At 32.3% G+C, this 18,655-nt stretch overlaps 3 protein-coding genes and 1 long non-coding RNA gene across 9 annotated transcripts in view; 1 reads left to right on the top strand and 3 right to left on the bottom strand.

Moving 5' to 3' along the window:
• Positions 1 to 447: 447 nt before the first annotated feature.
• On the bottom strand, positions 448 to 7,114 carry LOC129906106 (toll-interacting protein-like). The gene is made up of 4 exons (XM_055981745.1): positions 6,877 to 7,114; positions 6,419 to 6,541; positions 854 to 1,384; positions 448 to 790 (listed from the first exon to the last, which is right to left on the bottom strand). The coding sequence occupies exons 1-4, from the start codon at positions 6,919 to 6,921 to the stop codon at positions 680 to 682; spliced, it is 810 nt and encodes a 269-aa protein (XP_055837720.1). The 5' UTR covers positions 6,922 to 7,114; the 3' UTR covers positions 448 to 679.
• Positions 7,115 to 8,707: 1,593 nt separating this feature from the next.
• LOC129906801 (uncharacterized) lies at positions 8,708 to 10,853 on the bottom strand. Of its 4 annotated transcripts, none has more exons than XR_008770851.1 (4): positions 10,610 to 10,852; positions 10,456 to 10,527; positions 9,976 to 10,405; positions 8,708 to 9,917 (listed from the first exon to the last, which is right to left on the bottom strand). It is a non-coding gene; the product is annotated as an uncharacterized LOC129906801 (long non-coding RNA). The 4 variants fall into 4 exon arrangements; XR_008770853.1 differs by having other exon boundaries at positions 10,599 to 10,618; XR_008770852.1 differs by having other exon boundaries at positions 9,976 to 10,527; positions 10,599 to 10,853.
• Positions 10,854 to 12,104: 1,251 nt separating this feature from the next.
• On the top strand, positions 12,105 to 13,528 carry LOC129916682 (proteasome subunit alpha type-1). The gene is made up of 3 exons (XM_055996780.1): positions 12,105 to 12,237; positions 12,386 to 13,024; positions 13,082 to 13,528. Exons 1-3 carry the CDS (start codon positions 12,235 to 12,237, stop codon positions 13,301 to 13,303), a joined length of 864 nt encoding a protein of 287 aa, XP_055852755.1. The 5' UTR covers positions 12,105 to 12,234; the 3' UTR covers positions 13,304 to 13,528.
• Positions 13,529 to 16,302: 2,774 nt separating this feature from the next.
• The window catches only part of LOC129916657 (clavesin-2-like), a 48,081-nt gene continuing 45,728 nt past the window's right edge, over positions 16,303 to 18,655 (bottom strand). For all 3 annotated transcript variants that reach the window (XM_055996756.1, XM_055996763.1, XM_055996771.1), the window contains exon 3: positions 16,303 to 17,007. In XM_055996756.1, coding sequence (XP_055852731.1) covers positions 16,630 to 17,007 — 378 coding nt within the window. In that variant the 3' untranslated portion in view covers positions 16,303 to 16,629. The remainder of the gene's footprint in view (positions 17,008 to 18,655) is intronic.

Here is an 18,655-nt window from a genome sequence, read left to right as displayed (position 1 = left end):
CACTGCCTGTTGTCGCCACCTCATTCACTATTTTACACTTTAATAATTTTTTCGATTAAAATTTGCAATATTACAATGATTTGCTTCAAACGCAGTAACTTCGCTTTATAAACAAAATAAAAATGGATGATCCTTAAGTACTGACATTTCAAAGAGATTTCGAAGTTTTCGAAACCGATCGGAATGCAGAACATGCAATTTCATTTCACTCGAAATTGTAAAGTGATTTCAATTCACTTTCGATGGAATTGCGAAACATGGGCGTTAATCAAGGATTTACTGTAATTCAGTTTTTTTTTCATACTTAATTTATGCACGGCATGGTAAATCATCTACATTGGCGGAAGCTAAAATATACTTTTTTTTATTGTTAATACATCGCGTTGTTGTTGTTTTCCATTTCACATAAATAATTTTATTGACACCTGCGAATACAAGAAGTCACAATTTTATATATTAAAATTACATTTTATTCGTATTCGTATTATAATGATTTGATTTTTATCTCATTCTTAAAAAATAAATAAATGGAAATATCGGATTAAATTATAAGTGCTCTTATTTGAAGACAGCGCAACATTGCAGGGGTGTCGTCGGTGTATTTTTAAATTTATTTTGGTATATTTTTAACTCCACAAAGCCGGAATGCTTGAAACAAAAAATCAAAAGAATAAGTTTCCTACTCATTCATTTGGAGTAATGAATTAACAGTTGCATCTTTGTTTCCCCGATTGGCTTCGAATACAGACTTAACTACTTCCTTGTCAATATCAGGGAACATTTCATGGACCTTAAGAAAGAAATTTAAATTGGTAAAGTTATTTAAGAACTTTTGTTTATTCAATCAGTATACCTGTTTAAGATCTGCTTCGCTGATTTGTGGAACTGGAGGTGGCATCTGAGGTTGCTGAGGTGCAACAAATATTGGCATTGGTCGACCTGGTGGTACCATAACCATTGGAGCTGCTGAAATAGCCTGATACATGTATGGCGTCACTGGTTGGTTGCCAAAACTCAAAACCATATCGATACTGCCTTCGAGACCTTCACCCTGCTTGCCACTCAGTGGATACCATTCTTCGTGGGTTTCGCCGCGTAGTACGGATTCGGGGATTCGTATATCCGTCCAAGCAATAAGTTCGTCCATTTTAAAACTGCATTCATCGTAAACTTCAACTGAAATGGAATTAACTCCGACGGGAAGCTGACTTTGGATAACGCGATTCCAACGGGGATTTTTTCCACCATTTGGATCAGTTTGTGTTTCATAAACATAATGACCGACACGTACTCGAACATATGGATCCATTCTTGTGAGGCCGTAATTACGAACTAAACGTGCTTGGGCACAAGTAATACTAAGGCGTCCGACGTGATTTGGGGCCTGAAATTATAAATACAAATTATAAATAATTTTTATATCTAAGTGTTTTGTTAGTTTCATTTATCTCAAGAGCTTTTTATTTTCTGGTCCTTTTTCGCAAGAAAAACTATGAGCCTTAACTTTCTAAATTTGTATACGATTTTAAGCGAAAATGGATTGAATCCAATAAATTGTGGCTAGAAGGGACATTAACCATTCCCATGGCTTGTGCCGGGGCTACCCGACAAATCTTTTGAAGAATTATGAAACAGAATTAAAAAGAAGAAAAAAGGAAAAAAATAGGAGAATATCTCCAACTGAGGAATTTTCTTATGCAGCTCAAATGAGATTGGAAGAATCAGGAAAAAAATGGCATCAAAAGTTTTGACGGAAATATTGAAAACTCCCCAAATAATGATGAAAAATAAAATAGCTTATAGAGGTAAAAACCCGTAAGGCTTGGCGTAGTCTCAAACGATTTCTGCAGAAGTTGCTTTGATGAGGAAGAAGAAGAAACAATCCAACATCTTCTCTGCTCATGTCCTGCCCTTTTCAGTAGACGTACATAAATTATACCTGTAAAAATACTTCTTAGAAGATACTAGTGAACTAATTAATACTGACATATTCAACCTTTACCGGTTCATTAAAAGCTCCAACTGGTTTAAGTAGTGAGAAATTTCCATGCAAAATCATGGTATCACAAAAAGTGGTCTAAGCGTGTCAGTCGTTTCCCTGACAGCCATTTTAGCTCTGGAAAATTATTCAAAATATGGACATGAAACCGCATTTTGTGCGGGACAAAATTTTTTTCATGGAATGTGTTCGGGTTATCCTTGGGGGGGCACCCGCCATCTTGAAAAAGATGTTGAAAAGAACCTACTTTCAAGCCTTGTTTTCAATAATCCTAGATAAAGAAAAAAAAAACATATAGGATGGATGCACCTATTTCCGAACAGCTCGAGTAGCCGAACACTTTTCACTTAAATATGTAAAAACACTGTTTTGCCCCGTTATAAGTAGAAACCCGGTTAAACTAGAATCTGTATACTATATTCGATCACTCCTTGCGATATCTCGCTCATAAATCTATATATTTTCCTATTCAAATAGCTTTCAGTTTGTCGGAAGGATCAGATGCGTAAAATTATCGTATTTTTTTGTAAAAAAAATAGTGAGAGTGGTGGCATGATATAGTGTTTATTTGAATGAAAATATAGTTAAAGCTAAATTTGATAATTTTACGTATTAGTTTAGACAATAAGTAATTAATTTTTTTTTGAATTTTTTAAACATTGTTATTTTTTTTCGTTATTATTGCTTTTTTGTATTCCTATTTTAAACTGTTGGGTAATAGGAACCCAATTTTTATGAGTTTGGAACTAGGCAATAAATATATTATGTATATATAAAGGAAATGTATAGCAGACATTTCCTTTATATATACATATATTTTTAAAATATTTATACAAATTTATATATGTTTAACCAAAATAAATAATTATTCATATTACATAAAAAAATGCACTTCATTTTTCCCTCGAATACAACCCACATCAGCAGATATTGGAGCTTTTAAGGGGCTCAAGGGTCACTGCCGAGCTTTAATGTAGGAGTGGACCAGTTTAAAAGGCAACGAAGGTTGGAAAATACCTACAGAGAAGACAAAAACAAACTTCTGCGGACTGTTTTGCACGTTCTAGAAAATAAAGACCGTTTTTGTTTTATACAAAATGCATTGCGCAGATATGGAATTTATCCCTTCGACCCTAACGCGGTCGACCATACAAAATGCATCCATAATAACTTTCTCTAATGTGTCTACCAACCATTTATTAGAATGCACATCTATAGCCATAACTAAAAAAAAATCATTTTAAAACCGTTCTTAAAGTTGTATTGGAAGCAGTGAAAAAATTGAGCCCATCGAAGAGCCGGAACCATATGATATAATCCCGTTTCCTATTTGGTTACATACATATGTATGGAACACATAGCCGTATTTAAAATTTTTTTTCAGAAAATCAAAAGATACCTATATTATAAACATATACAAGTCTAATATGTGCAGCACTAAATGATTTGTTTTTGTATTTTAGTGATTTGATTACCTATAAGAAAATCTCTCTTAAAATCAATACCAATTTTGCATCGTTGCAGAAGCTGTCGATGAAGTTTGTATAAAGGAAAACAAAAATTGTTTGGTCCATTACAAAGAGTTTTTATCTCTTTGACCATTTCCTTAAGCACTATGTTAACACCTTAAAATGCTCTTTTAAGAACCCTTTAAATACCACAAGTACTTATGCAGGGTTTTTGGTGCCGAGACTAAACTAAGCTTTTTTAAAGGGTTTCGGTGGCCGAACTCGAATCCAAAGACGGACTTATTCGATCACATCTCGTTTTTGAAATATTACCCTTAAATCTATTTAAATCTTTCAGACATCTTTTCTACTGTCCGAGATATCTTCAGTTGCTTATTACCCACTTTTGTTCTATGTTAACCTTAAATCCAGTATGTAAGCGAAAATAAATGTATCGATTTATTCAGAGACTGTAGTACCTACCAACGCTAGGAAATAACCTCGAAAACTGGTAAAAAGCGGGATTTTCGATTTTCTAACGGGAATATCTGAAAAACGCGATGTGATAGAGTTTTTCTGAGTTTGGATTCGAGCTCAGCAGATAAAAAACCTTTAGAAAAGTATATCTTGGTTTCTGTAACAAAAACCTTGTTGGCCATACTCAAAATAAAAAAAATGCAATTATACTTTTGCAATGGAAGAAAAACTTGTTTTTATTTCTAAAAGTTATAAGAGAAAGTAACGGGACATTTTGTTCTTCTCAATATTCTTGTTTTTTGACTCCTTTAATAAAAAAATAGTTGGGTGTCGCTGCAATACTCGGTTATATATAAATAGCATTTTTATATGGTGCGATTATACTTTTGCAAAGCACTGTATTTACAACATTTCGTTATTCTTTTGTTTCAAATTATAAAATTAAACAATTTCAGTTTATTGTTAAATTTCAAAGTGAAGTATAACACTGGTCAACAAAATTAAACTTCTTTTTTGTTACAGAAACCAGGGTATACTCTTTTATAGGTTTTTTGTGTGCTGAGCTCGAATCCGAAGTCAGAAATTCTATCACATCACGTTTTAGAGGTATTCCCGTTAGAAAATCGAAAATGCCGCTTTTAACCAGTTTTCAGGGTTATTTTTTAGCGTTTACTTATTTTTTTTAAATTGAATTTGTAACAGTTTCTAAAAGAATTAATTTTTGTCTCTCTAAATCCGTTTTAATCTTTTAAATATCTATTTTCTTCCTCGAGAAATCATAACTTGAAATCAAAGTGTTTGGGGCATCTCATATTTATTTGCTTTTAATAGCAAATATCGAAAAGTTCTGTACCAATCGCTTTCAAATTTTGACACAATCCTTTTAGAAACTGTTACAAATTTAATTTAAAAAAAAAAAAATAAGTGAACGCTAAAAAATAACTTTGAAAACTGGTAAAAATCGGCATTTTCGATTTTCTAACGGGAATATCTCCAAAACGTGATGTGATAGAATTTTTCTGACTTCGGATTCGAGCTCAGCCTATAGAAAAGTATACCCTGGTTTCTGTAACAAAAACCTTGTTGACCAGTGTAATTAGCTCATGTCAAACAACTTGGATTATTTAAAATTTTGGTTTTTAAGTATTGCTAATTTCATTTAGAACTCAATAGATAGAATGTACCTGTCAATTTTCTGCTACAAAATTTCAGTGCAAGAAAAAGTCCATTTTTCAATGTTTTATTTATTAAATTGTACGAAATAATTTTTTTTATAAAGCCTGGTTAAAATTTGTTTCTTAAAAAATATTTTCTTGCTCGCTAACGCTCGCAATTTATACCAACCAACTTATCACTCTTTGTAGGGTAGAAGGGGGAGCATTTGCCAGTGGGGTACCTTTGCCAGTCCAGGTTTTTTTCCAAACCAACAGAATATTAAATACCGAAAAATCATTTTCTGTTGCACATTTATGATTGAAAACTTTGCACAAAGTTTGACAGCTTTTGGCTGGACACGAAATAAATTAGACGCTTGTGTTAGTTTTTTAATGTTGAGAACCAAAATATGAAGGTACATAACCGTCGTAAATTGTAGGTATTTGTCGTGTTAAATTACTTTTTGATACAAATATCTTTTCAAAATTATGTGTACTATGCTGTGTAGAAGCGATTTTTTTACTGTTTAACTTATAAAAAAGTTATAAGTAAATTTTTGAAAGATTAGCTTGTGGGGTGCATTTGCCATTCGTTTTTGGGTAGGTTTTGCTCTGGCAAATGTACCCCATGGGGTACATTTGCCAGAAGTAAGCTTCCTCAAAAGAGGATGGCAGAATCCTTTAAAATCAGTCCCTTCTTCGTATTTTCAGCTAAAAAGAAGTTTTGTTTATGATTTATTGGTTTTATTTGTATTAACTTTGATATTTAGGTAACTGGCAATCCCTCCCCACCCCCGTGGCAAAGCCTCCCACCTGGGGAGGATTTGCCACATCGCTTTTCATTTTTTTGAATAAATTATTAAAAATAGAAATAATTAATATGTCAAGATGAAAAAAATATTTAAGTGAAGATAATAAAGTCAATAATAATATCAGATATAAAAAAATTAAAAGAAACGTAAAAACTTTGCGTTAAGTCAATTTTCCTAAATTCTGGCAAATCCTCCCCCTTCTACCCTACCTACAAAACTAGAGATGCCGCTGAATATTCGGCCATTTTTAAATTTGTTTACCGTAAGCAGGGCTTTCTAAACTTTTAACTACGAATTCCTCTCCTAAAAAATACTTAAAAAGGATATTGGCAAATTTTTCTCTTCTACACAGTTCAAATGACTATTTGATTTAGCGGGATTTAGAATCGACTGCAGTTACATATAGTTGATACAAAGTATTGTGAATTCTAAATTGCATGGCTTCATACTTTTTCTATAAAATGCAATTGTTTCTAGGTACTCAACGACTTCTCAGCTTCAATTGTACATTTTTTAAGTTATACTCACCACATATTGCGGCATAGCCTGTTGCTGATACAATGCCATTGCAGCTTGGCAATCTACCGCTTCCTGAATTTCTCTCGGTGTTGAAATACGTAGAAAATCTGGAGGCAATGGACCAATTATTGCCTGCAAAAAAAAAAAGAGAACAAAAAAAGTAGAGTAGACGTAAGTAGTTACTTGTCTTGCAAATAAATCAAGTAAACAAGAATTATATCGATATTGCATGCAAATGGAAAATGATTAGTAATTGGTGCAGTGAAGCGTAAGAAATATTTTTTTAATCGTATCAAGTAATACAATTCAATATAATCTTTTATATGTATATATATTTGTTTCTGATTAAAATGTGTGCATTTTAACATACATATGACTAAGTCGATCATATTTGTTTAAATTATTTTGAAGAACCGAAAGAAGATGAAAAAAAAGATAAATAAAGAAAAAAATATACTTTTTGTTACCTTTCTCCATCGATTTTCTCTTGTCTCGACATTAACACCAGCCATTCTGAGGGAACTATTAAATAAGGCTTCCGTTTTAAGGCTTATGAATTTAATAATTTAAAATTGTGTTCTGTTTATAACTAAACAACCTTTTTTTCAAGAGAAATCAAAAGAGTTAAATAGAATTATTAGAAAATTGAAAACTTGCAATCAAATACGCCACAACTTATTGGGATTTTTTTTCTAGAAATGAGAAAAACAATTTGCTGAGTTATGACATTTATCAGCTGGCGGTGAAATGAGTGCATTCAGCTGTTGACCATTCAGATGATAATCTTTGGGCGGGTTCAAATTTGTATCCGACTTAAATTACATCTCGGAAGGCTCGAATTATTTTTGACATATTTGATTTTGTTGTGCCCTATTTTCATTCAATTTTTTGATATTTTGCTAACTTGACACGCAGAAAAATCTGTGGCCACACCCAATAACACACCCAATAACAGTTTCTGTAAACTGAAATCTCGCAGGTTCTACTTTTTATAGAGCTTGTATTGATCTTGCTTCAGAATTTAATTTCTTATAGAATTTAGAACTTGTTATAAGTTGTTTAAATACTGTTTAATAAACTACCGAACAGAGCTTGATTTTTCGGATAAGCATGGTTAATGAATTTATAGAAACTTTACAGAAATTACCAAGTTTTGTTATTTGATTGTTGTTTTTGATATTAGGTGTGTTTTTTTGTTTATCTATATAGATTTTGTGCAAAAAAACGACATCGAGATTTTTTAAATCCGTGTAATTATTTGGCAGCACTGAACATTAACTTTGACAGAGTCTGTCAAAAAGTTTGCTTTTGCTTTTTTTATTTTAAAAATTAAAATTTAATAAAACATAGAGAAAGAAACAAACAAAAAAATTCGTAGAATTGTTCCTGTTTTGTCGATTATCATGTTCCTCTAGCTGTGTTAGGTTCCATTCCAAACTACCACCAGGAATTCTACCACATGGTTTGCCCACTGTGAAGGAAGTTGCATCTGCCATAACACAACTTGAACACAAAAAAGAAGGGCTCTATCTGAGAATGTCGACGTCTACACAGACTTCATTGGAGGTGGTAATATTTACCACCCAAAACTTGTTGATTTTTTCCAGAACCAAGCCACTCGTTATTTAAGCCCACTTCATCCCACAACAGTTCCCTGCCCCTGTATAAACAAAAACATTTTCCAGTCATCAAGACGTTGATTTAAGATAAGATGGAGGTTTATGTCTATTAATACATCTACTTCTGCTTTGCTGCATTATGTTTAATTTGAAATTAAACATTGAAATCGACAATCTGGAGAATGAAAGTCAATCAAATTAGGTATCTAAGTCGCGAACTTTTTGTATTTTCGAATGGTTTAAAATGTGTTTTTTTCTTATTTAAACTTTCAGGAATGCTGTGAATAACAACCAAATAACATGCAAATCCTAATTTGCATAATGAAGAACTCTTGTCTAGAGAAGCTATACGCATGTGGCACAATGAGTTGAATGAGATAAAATTAATTTTGTTTTGTTTATATTGAACCAATATTGTTTTAACTTTTTGATTGTATATTTAATATATATGCAAAGTGAAACGAATTTGTTTAACAACAGTTGGAATATAAAGTAAAATTTGTTCAATTGTACTTAATCTATTAAATCATCCCTCATGTAGACTCAATTTACTTATATGTTTTAACAGTAATTTTTTTCAATCAAGCCCTACACCCAAACTTATAATCCTTAGAAAAAAAAAAAAAAACTTAAATTACTTAGTGATCACATGAAATGATTTTCTGTTTTAATTGTGGCGAATGATAAAAAAAATTAGCATTAGTATGAACTTCCGCAAGTTCTGGATCCGCTTCTAGTTTAACTTTTGCTTTCATAAACTGGACGGCGGGAGATGATTGGGCAGAATTTGGTAGCAGCAGTGGATGTGGTGGTTGATGTGACTGTGACTGGGATTGTGATGTGGTTACAATTTTATTCTGCTCCGTGTCGCTCTTCTTCATCTTTCTTGTTGATTTTTCCTCGGCATTAGCTTCATCTAATGGCGTAGAAGGCATATCATCAACTTTCTGCGTTAACCTCAGCAAAGCAGTTTTTTTCATCTCTAAAAATGAACCAAACATATGGAATGAACTAGCGAAACTAGAATTATATTTCAAACATATTAAACAGATATTGATTGAGTTATTTTTAACAAAACACTTTCGTATCTAGTTTTATTGAAAGTTTTCCAGCTCTCTTTAGAAGAACACAAAATATTAAATATACTTTAACCTATTGCAGAAATTCTTAAAATCTTGTATTCACTCGCCAGATTGAATATTTGAGTTCTGCTTCAACTTGGAGTTGGTTATGAGACTTTTCTTGTATAAGTACCTAGCAAGCAACAAAACAAACAAAAAAGAAACAGTTCTGAGATTATGCAGTGAGGCGCGCACACATTTGTTTATTTAACTTTCATATCGGATTGGAAACTGGTCAAATAAATCTTAATGAGAAAACAGATTACGTTTCGGGGAAGAAAAGATAAAACAAAATCTCCCGCCTTTGTAAGGACTCCCACAGCTGGATCAAGAATGATAGCTTGCAAATATGTTTTTTTGTTTATCCATGTGTATTGCAATTCAATTTTGGTTTATTGAACTTGCTATTTACAATTGACTTAAAATAACTTATTTCTAAGATACATTTATAGTTACAAAATTTTGTTGGCACAAAGGGGGCCTAACGTTAAATAATGAACAAAGTTATAAAATATAAACAAATATAATACATGGATAAACTTAATTTAAAAAGTCTGCTGTATACGTTGTCCTCGGGGGTTGGTTGAGTTGGCTTGGGAATCCATGTGTACTGCCTTAATTCCTTCCCCTGCATAGCTGTTAAGGAGGGGAAAGTAATTGCGAAGAAAATTCATGCAGATATCATTTTCTCGGGATCTCGGCTTTACAGCCATTTGTAGAAGACATTTCCTAAAGAAACAGGACGACATCAATGCAGGCAGATTATATCTGAAGAAGGAATAAGGAATATATCGAACCAATAAAGGAGAATAAATAAAAAAATTACCTGTAACCAATTGGGGACCTAAATGATGCTCTGATTTTAGGGAGCCGAAGGATTTGGGTATTGAATGAGCTGCAATGCAAGGTTGGGATTGTCTTGCTTGTTGCTGTCTGCTGTTTGGGATGAAAAGTATTTCCTGAAGGAATATTTTTCAGGAGGTATGATTGTACTTGCTTTTTTTGCAGCGCACAGACATGACGTGTATCTTTTTAAAAAGTTATGAGACTTTTTGTGGTGGGCATAATGAGGCGATTGATTAACAAGAGCTTTGTTGTCATTTAACCATGTTTATCGTCAAAGAATAGACGTTTTCGCAAACGAGTGGGCATTCCAAGTGCATTTTACATTACATTTGGCTGTGAGGTTTGAAGGTATCGACACGATTAAGACACAAGCGCACAGTACACAGAATTCTTCTTTTGTGAAATAATTCCTAGTAAAAAGATAAATATGCTATCTCATTGTATTAATAAATTGATTTACTTTCCATCTGCTTTTCAGGTTTTTTTTCTTTGGTTTTGTGGAAGATATCGCACTCTTGCAAATACGTGAATCCTAAAATAATTAAATTAAATTAAAAAAACAAAGTTTATGGTACAATTTTTATGTTTTTCCAAAAAATATACTTGTACTTAACATTGATTTGCGTTGTTTGTTATTCCTAATTTAATTCAATTTTAAATATTATATTTTTTTTGTCATATATCTGTCAACTGCAGCTGTCGTTTAATAGAATTTGACATTTAATAAGTGTAATGTACCTTGGCAGTACTGTTTTCTATCGAGAGAAAGTAAAATCTGGATAATTATCTGGATTTTTCAAAAATCTATATAGATAAAGTTTTTGTTGTATTTAACACGTAAATTGTTTTGATTTCAAAAATCTCGATGTCGTTTTTTTGCACAAAATCTATATAGATAAACAAAAAAACACACCTATTGATAATCTAGCTCGGACACTTTTTGATTTTGACATTGAATAATTTAGCTCGGACATTTTTTTGTTTTGACATTTCTGCTATTTGAACTGATTAAGTTTTTGATTTCATTAATGAATATATACTAGGATGACTGAGTGGTGGACTAACACCGCATGCAGATACGAAGTTCAATTACCGGATGTGGTAAAAAAATTATATAATTTTAAAATTATTTATTAGGTAATAAGTATACCAAAAACTAATGGAATTTCAGATTAAAAGATAAAATTCATGATTTAAAATCAAATCAAAACCAATTAAAAAAGAAAATTCTTTTTTTTTTGTGTAGTTGTTTTTTTTTTTTTTAATTTCGATAAGACATGTATTAAAGAGCTATTCAAGCTCTTTTAAGTTTTGATTAAGCTTCTTATAGATCTTATAAATACATTCTTATAAAGGGTCTAACTTGTATAACGTTCTCCTTTTTCCATGCCCAACAACCTTACTAAAGTTAAAATGAAGCTGAAATGTAGCTTCTGTAATACCTTTTTAAAGAAGCTGAAATGTTAGTTGAGCTTTATCTAATTTTCAAATTGTTTTTAGTAGTCTGTTTTAACTAGAGCCCAAATGAGATAATTTCGCAAGCGATCTCATTTCGAATGTCAAATCCTATAGGATTTTTTTAAATTTCAAATTCGAACTGACCTTATTATGCGAAATTTTCTTATTATGAAACAGCCCATTATTGCTTGTTTTCATTTTTTTCATTTTTTTTTTTGTTTCTCGTATTTTTAAAATGGCGAAAAATACATTTTTGAGTTCGTACTGTCTCCACACTGAAGTGGAACGATTGGTATTTGAAATTATGTGTAACGCATCTGGCCCACATTCAGTTTGTGAATTTCTACATTTTCCTACAAGAAGTTGAAAATACTTTCACCCACAGAACGATGAAAGTAGCAGACCGTCAATTTTCTACGCCGAATATATATTTTTTTTAATTTTCATTCCCCTCTCTCTCCTGCAAGTTACAATTTTCACCATCGCAAATCTCAGAAAATGTTCAACTTTCTTCATTTGAGAACAGGCACATATTCCCTAGTCAACCGGCTATATTTGAGTCTTGGTGTAAATCGAGACTTTGACTGGATGACTTTCAATCAAACGCTGAACGTATTCATTCAGCACTATTTTTTGTATTTGAAAACTGCAACTATCTTCACTCTTTAACCGCACAGTTTGAGAATCATCATCAGATCAGTAGAGTGATTTTGGAAATTTGTTTTGTCATCCATCCAGTTTAAACAAAGATTCTTCTTTTTTATTAATTTTTATACATAAAATGGTAAGTACGAGCACATTTCTTTAGTAAAAAATATATTAATTATCTAACAATAAGTTTAAGTTTTATTAACTTGTAATTTCTTTGGTACTTTTTCTCCTAACCTTGTTCCCCCAATTCCATCTTTTCTATTCTATGCGGCATTTCACAGTTCCGAAACCAATACGATAGCGATGTTACCGTCTGGAGTCCCCAGGGCCGACTCCATCAAGTCGAATACGCCATGGAAGCAGTCAAACTTGGCTCTGCAACTGTCGGTCTGAAAAATCATGACTACGCTGTTTTGGTAGGACTTCGTCGTGCCACTTCCGAATTATCGTCCAGTCAAAAGAAAATCATTCCAATCGATGATCATTTGGGTATTTCGATTGCTGGAATCACTGCCGACGCTCGTGTATTAAGTCGTTACTTGCGTACAGAATGTTTGAACTACAAATACTCGTACGATACAACCTATCCGGTGTCTCGTTTGATTATGAATCTAGGAAACAAGATGCAAGTGACAACTCAACGATACGATCGACGTCCTTATGGCGTTGGTCTTCTAGTTGCGGGCTATGACGATCAAGGTCCACACATCTATCAGGTGGTTCCGTCAGCCAATTATTTCAATTGCAAAGCAATGTCAATAGGTTCGCGTTCGCAAAGTGCTCGTACCTATTTGGAGCGTCATTTGAGTGAGTTTGCTGATTGTTCCAAAGATGAATTGATTTGTCATGGTATCCAGGCAATTCGAGGAACATTGCCCAATGATGAACTTTTGGCTAAGGATGAACAATCTCCACTTTTGGTAAGATTTTAGGCTAAAATTTCAATAAAACAATTTATACTGATTTGCTTTTCTTAGAACATTTCCATTGCCATTGTTGGCAAAGGTCAAGAATTCAAAATCTTCGATGATGAAGAAAACTTGCACTATGTTAATATGGCAAAGGCTAAGGCTGGATCTGCACCGGGACCATCGAGGGGTCAGGAAGACGAACCTGCAGCCGGTGCAGGGGATGATGGGGACGAGCCACGTCCACCCCCAAACGATCCCCAGGTTGCCGTAGAAACGATGGATCAGTAAATGCATTTAATGATATCCGATCTGCGGATGAATCCGAGTTAGAGAATGATATTTGATTGGGGATCCGTTTGAGTTGTCATCAAAAACACTTTGACGGATCCCCAACAAATTGTCTTAAGCTCGGACTTGAGTTTTGCTTGAGAATTCGTGCAAACATAAAATTTTTTGTCGGATAGTGGTTCTGTTTAATATTTGGAATAAATAAAACTTATTATATAAAAAAAATCATTTGCAGTTTGTATTTGTAAGCAGTGCTAATGTTTAAAGTTTAATATTTAAACCAAAAACAATAAATCCGGTAACGTTTCCGTTTTCAAATTCGAACGAAACCTTATGTCTTGATTCTTGAGTTTTTTTTTGTAGCATAGAATAGTTATAGTATATGTCTTCAGCCTTAAGGGAAATGACTGAGCATATTATATTCAGAATATGAATTTGTGTCAATTTAGCCTACTCGCATTAATTGGAAAACTCGAGATATTTAACTTCCCGAAAACCATATAAGGCTGCGATTAAGACCTGCGAGACTTTTGAATTCATTATTATAACGCATAAGGCTATAAAACTGCATACTTACATTTTGGCCATCACTCCACTCCCAAAATTTGCTGTTCACTTAAGAGCAATGAAGGCGCTTTCATAAATGCATGGTTGCGCAAGTCTGACGAATGCAAAGCTTTCATTAATGCAAATGACAAATGTCAGGTGTTCATAAATGTAAAACGCAAATATTTGGAGCGCAAATGTGCAAATTAAAAAATTCCCATGCGCAATGCATTTAAACTTGAAGAAAGAAGGAACATGGCGTAAAAAATGATACAGCTTTAGTTTATTTCTCAATTCTATCAAAATTTTGAATGGAAATTCAAAATTCAAGTCAAAATAACAAAAATAGCCGCATATAATAAATTTGTAAACATTTGGAGAAATGTTAAAAAAAAAGATTTTTTTCTTAAAGGATGAAATTGGTTTATTTTGAAGAAGAGGCTGAATTGAAACTTCAAACTTTTGACAAAACACACAAATCAGAGAAAGTGTTCATAAATTCAAAGTAAAATACATGCGCAAATAGTTTTTCTGACATTAGTCTGATCGCAAATGACCGCATGTAAACAAAGCAACCATGCAATTATGAAAGCACCCTTATTGGAAAATCATCGAAAATACTTATGAAGAAATAAATTAATACCGTTATTTTATTAATTACACATTACAGTTAACTTTTTATTTTTAGTCGCTGCTTGAAAAAGTGATTTTTTAGAAGCGTGAAAAATGATGATGAGGAGCGTTTTTTTCAAAACTCGCCAAACGAGATTGGTTTTAGTTATTCATTGGTACATACATTATGCATACAAGATTATAATGTAAGGAAGTAAAAAGTGTACTTTTGGATTTGTTTTATGTATTTTGAAAAAAATGCGATGATTTCATTTCCAAAACAAGTTAAAATCGTTCTAAATATGAAAATAAAAGTTGAGCCTATCGATTAGCTTTGTAGGAAAGAACAACTGGGCGTTTCTACTTTTGGAAAATTTGGTTTTGTATTTAAATTTGAGACAAAAAACCTTCCCCTGAAAAACTTTAAAAAAAAAACATTTTTTTGAGTTTTGAAAAAACGCTCCTCATTAGATTAAAACCAGGATGCATTAATTTTTCTAAAACTATTTTGCTTTAAAATTCAACTACATATTTTTTAAAGTTATAGCGTTTTCGTTTGGTCGTCCGGGACTTTCCGGAATTCTTCCGAACGATTCTGAAACTGTTCGTTTGGCACTCAATGACAGTTCTAATTCTGAAAAGAAGAGAAAATCGATTCTGAATTTTGAGGCAGAATCAAAACCAGAATCACGCACACATGTTCACACTTAAGACGTCAAAGTAATAAAATGTCATTCTTTGTTGTTCATTTCTCAATTTTTAAATTTTTAACTATGCACAAACTTTAAACTATATTAAAATAAAGTGAAGAAAACAAAAAAAGAATAGATAACTTAATAATAATAAAAAATATAAAAAAAAACAAAACTTTCATCAGACGTTCGCATTTGATGTTTCACAAATACAAAGAAACCCAAACTTCAGAATCAAAAAAAAGTATACAACTCTGATCGTTTGGCATTCCGGATCGGACAGTCCCGGACAGATTCCCAAACGAAAACGCTATTAAATTAAGTATTGTTCGCTGAATATAGGATGCATATGCATAGTGCTTTAGCACTGGATTTTCGTTAATATTTTTGAATTATTTAGGGTTGAACAAAAAAAGACGGTTTTTCAAAAAAACACAAGATGATGAAATTAAAAAAAAAAACAAAAAAAAAGCTAACAAAGCTAAACTGGTTGCGATAGAATCTTTTTCTATTGTTTTTTAAAACAACCATAAGTGTAGCTATTAGTCTTCAGACTGTTTAACTGATACCCTGTATAGATCTTAGCTTAGGGTTTCCGGTCCTCAAAATTAAGCACTTATGCCCAATTTATTCACTCTGCATTATACTTAAAGTTCCCATCAAAAATTAGAAAACTGTCAAGTCGCATTATAAATTTTAAAATGACAACTTTAAATTTAATGCAGTGTGAATAAATCGGGGCTTATTTGAGTAACTAAAGTTAAACAATGGCAATATTCGAGATCCCGGCCGTACAACTCCGATTTAATGATTTTTTTCATGTAGGTACATTACATAGGTATTAGAATACTCTATGGGTTAAAATTTAAAAATTGCCGCTGTTGCCGTGTGGTGATTCCATGAAAGGGTTTTGGGAGATTTTGTATGTTGACTTTCTAACGTCACACCCGTTTCATCTTACTTGAAGCTATCCTCAGACAGGACCAGACTGTAAAAACTTAAGTTAAAATCACTTTTGCAATGAGTTGCAGCTGTATCCATGCAAGAGAGCCCTCTAGGTGTAGGGGCTTCAAAGAAACGGAGACGTTTGTAAAAAAAATCACTAATTGTAAGATTTATTTTAAGTGTTCCAATTTTTGTTTAATTAAAAACATAGTTAAACTGTGTTTAGATTTTAGTTTAATATTCCGAAAAAATACATGAGATTTTAGTTGCTTAAATTAATCATAAGAATACTACGATTTAATAGGTAGGTACATTACATTTCTAAAGTGTACAATATTGCTTACGACACGACTTCATATACAACATAATGAGAATCATTTAGAATACCTTGTGATAAATAAAATGATATATCTTTTTTTGTTTTTAAAATTAAAATGTCATATAAAATCCCCAACAGCATCACTTCTTATAGATTATAATTCTTCTTCTTCTTTAAGTGCATACAATTAGATCATTTGTAGTAAAACTATGTCATGAGTTGCTTTGATTTGATCCAATCAGCTGGCTATTCTCTGAAATTCCATTTGAAGATGGTGTCTCAAATGGGGCCTTTGCATAAACTGTGGTCTCTATAAGTCGGTATGATTTTGGTGCTTCAGTTGTTTGGCTAGATTCGAGAAGAACATGGTACCAGTCGAGGGTATTAACGCTTGGTCCTTCGCCACCCAGATCTGGAGGTAATATATCCTTGGCAATGCATTCGTGTAGTGTTGCTAGATTAGTACCGTGCAACTTGAAACGTTCACGTGTTTTGTCCTTGAGGAATGGTTTGATCACGGCCAAAGCAATGTCTACATACCAAGGTTGAGCAATAAAGTGAATCGCCTTGAATTTAGCCGGAAAACAGTCCTGAAAAGAAAAATTGTTTTTTTTTGAGTTAAGTGAAGACATAAATGTTTGGTAAAGATAATCAGATTGATTCTCATAAGATAAAGCAAAAAGTTAGTTTGTATAGGTTGAACCGAGATAAAAAATTAAAAAGGCAAAATCGAACAAATAGAGTAGTTATACTGCTGCCCAACTAATTTGAACGTTTAGAATTTAATACACTTTTAACGAAACCGATTTTTTTTTCTCATGGATTATAAACTGGAAGTAACAGCTTTCAAATTAAAAAGAATCATCAAAAACGTTTCATCCGTTCGAAAGTTCTGAGGAATGAAACAGCTAGTGGAGTAATTAAAGCAAATCATTAAGTGACCCGGCCAAACGGCTTGGATTTTGATGATCTTTTTTTTTTCAAATTTCGATAGATAAACATTCCTTAAAATTTATAGGTTTCAAACTGCCGATGTTCCCGTATTGCTTTTTAAAACTAAAGTTATTTTTTTGTGAACAAAAACATTTTTTTGTTTAAATCTTATAAACTTAATGGTACCAAAAGCGTGTCTTGGTAATTTTTAGAAAAAAAAAACTATATAGGAGTGAGGGATAATTGTCCATCGTTTAAGCGATAGATGCAATTTTCTCAGAAATCGACTTCAAAAAAAAATATTTTGAACACAACGGCAACACCTTCAATATTAAAATACAATTATTCAATACAATTAATAAATACAATTCTCTAAGAGTTTGATACCCAAGGACTTTAAACTTTCTCTTAAACCTTAGCCTTAAATTCTGAGTTTGAGGACCAGTTTTTCAAAAATACTTCATTCAATTTACTTAACTTTACAAAAAGGAATACGCTTTTATTATATTGTAGATGTTGCCATTGGGTTCAAATATAATGTAAGCGCTTGATGACCTTATTAGCGCGGAGCTAATAACCGGATCGATCTTGACTAAGTCCTTTCAAACCATTTAATTTACTCTTATTAAAAAGGAATTTGATGAGTCTGTTAACTGTATAACAAAATTAATTGTGAAATAAATATACAAAGCCCATTTAACGATGTAAGGCACTATTTTTTTCCATATAAAATCGTTTCATATCATATAAGCTCTTAAGAACTATAAAACTGTATGTTTAACACAGAAACCTTTTTCGGAATTTTGAACAATCTTTTTCATTAACAAAACCCCATTATTCTTACCCCGCGATATTTCATTAAAAATATGGAAGAATTTCAAAACAAATTAAAAGCCATTAATAATGTAAATAAAATAATCTACACAATCCACTCAAAAAATTGTTCAATACTTATAGTGCCGTTGTAGGGGAAAAGGGGGTACATTTGACATTTAGTTTTCAAAGGTCTGTATTTTCGAAAACTGTTAATGTATTCCAATGTTTTGTTTTGTATTTGATTTATTGCCTATTCAAGATTATACTTACCTACAGTAAATTTTTTTGTTTTACAACATTTCAACATTTAAAATAATGTTTTCTAAAAAAACGTCATTTTGTCAAAAGTGCCCCGGGACCAGGACACATTTGACTTTGAAAGGGGTACATTTGACAATGGTGGATTAAACCCCACATCATGTGCATTTTATTTTTATAACTATCAGAAAAAATTTGTTTTTCGGTTTTAAACGAAAAAAATAAATAAAT

Source organism: Episyrphus balteatus, chromosome 1 (genome assembly GCF_945859705.1).
Source record: "Episyrphus balteatus chromosome 1, idEpiBalt1.1, whole genome shotgun sequence".
In the NCBI taxonomy this organism is placed as follows: Eukaryota; Metazoa; Arthropoda; class Insecta; order Diptera; family Syrphidae; genus Episyrphus; species Episyrphus balteatus.
The sequence above is the reverse complement of the archived record's forward strand: the minus strand, read 5'-3'. Positions and strand labels throughout refer to the sequence as shown.

What these genes read in the sequence shown, in the direction of transcription:
- LOC129906106 (XM_055981745.1), bottom strand. Translation starts at nt 6,921, where the DNA reads ATGGCTGGTGTTAATGTCGAGACAAGAGAAAATCGATGGAGAAAG. An exon ending in AGGCTATGCCGCAATATGTG is followed by an intron (nt 1,385 to 6,418) that starts GTGAGTATAACT and finishes TTATAATTTCAG; the next exon opens with GCCCCAAATCACGTCGGACG. An exon ending in GCGAAGCAGATCTTAAACAG is followed by an intron (nt 791 to 853) that starts GTATACTGATTG and finishes TTCTTTCTTAAG; the next exon opens with GTCCATGAAATGTTCCCTGA.
- LOC129916682 (XM_055996780.1), top strand. An exon ending in ATGAACAATCTCCACTTTTG is followed by an intron (nt 13,025 to 13,081) that starts GTAAGATTTTAG and finishes TGCTTTTCTTAG; the next exon opens with AACATTTCCATTGCCATTGT.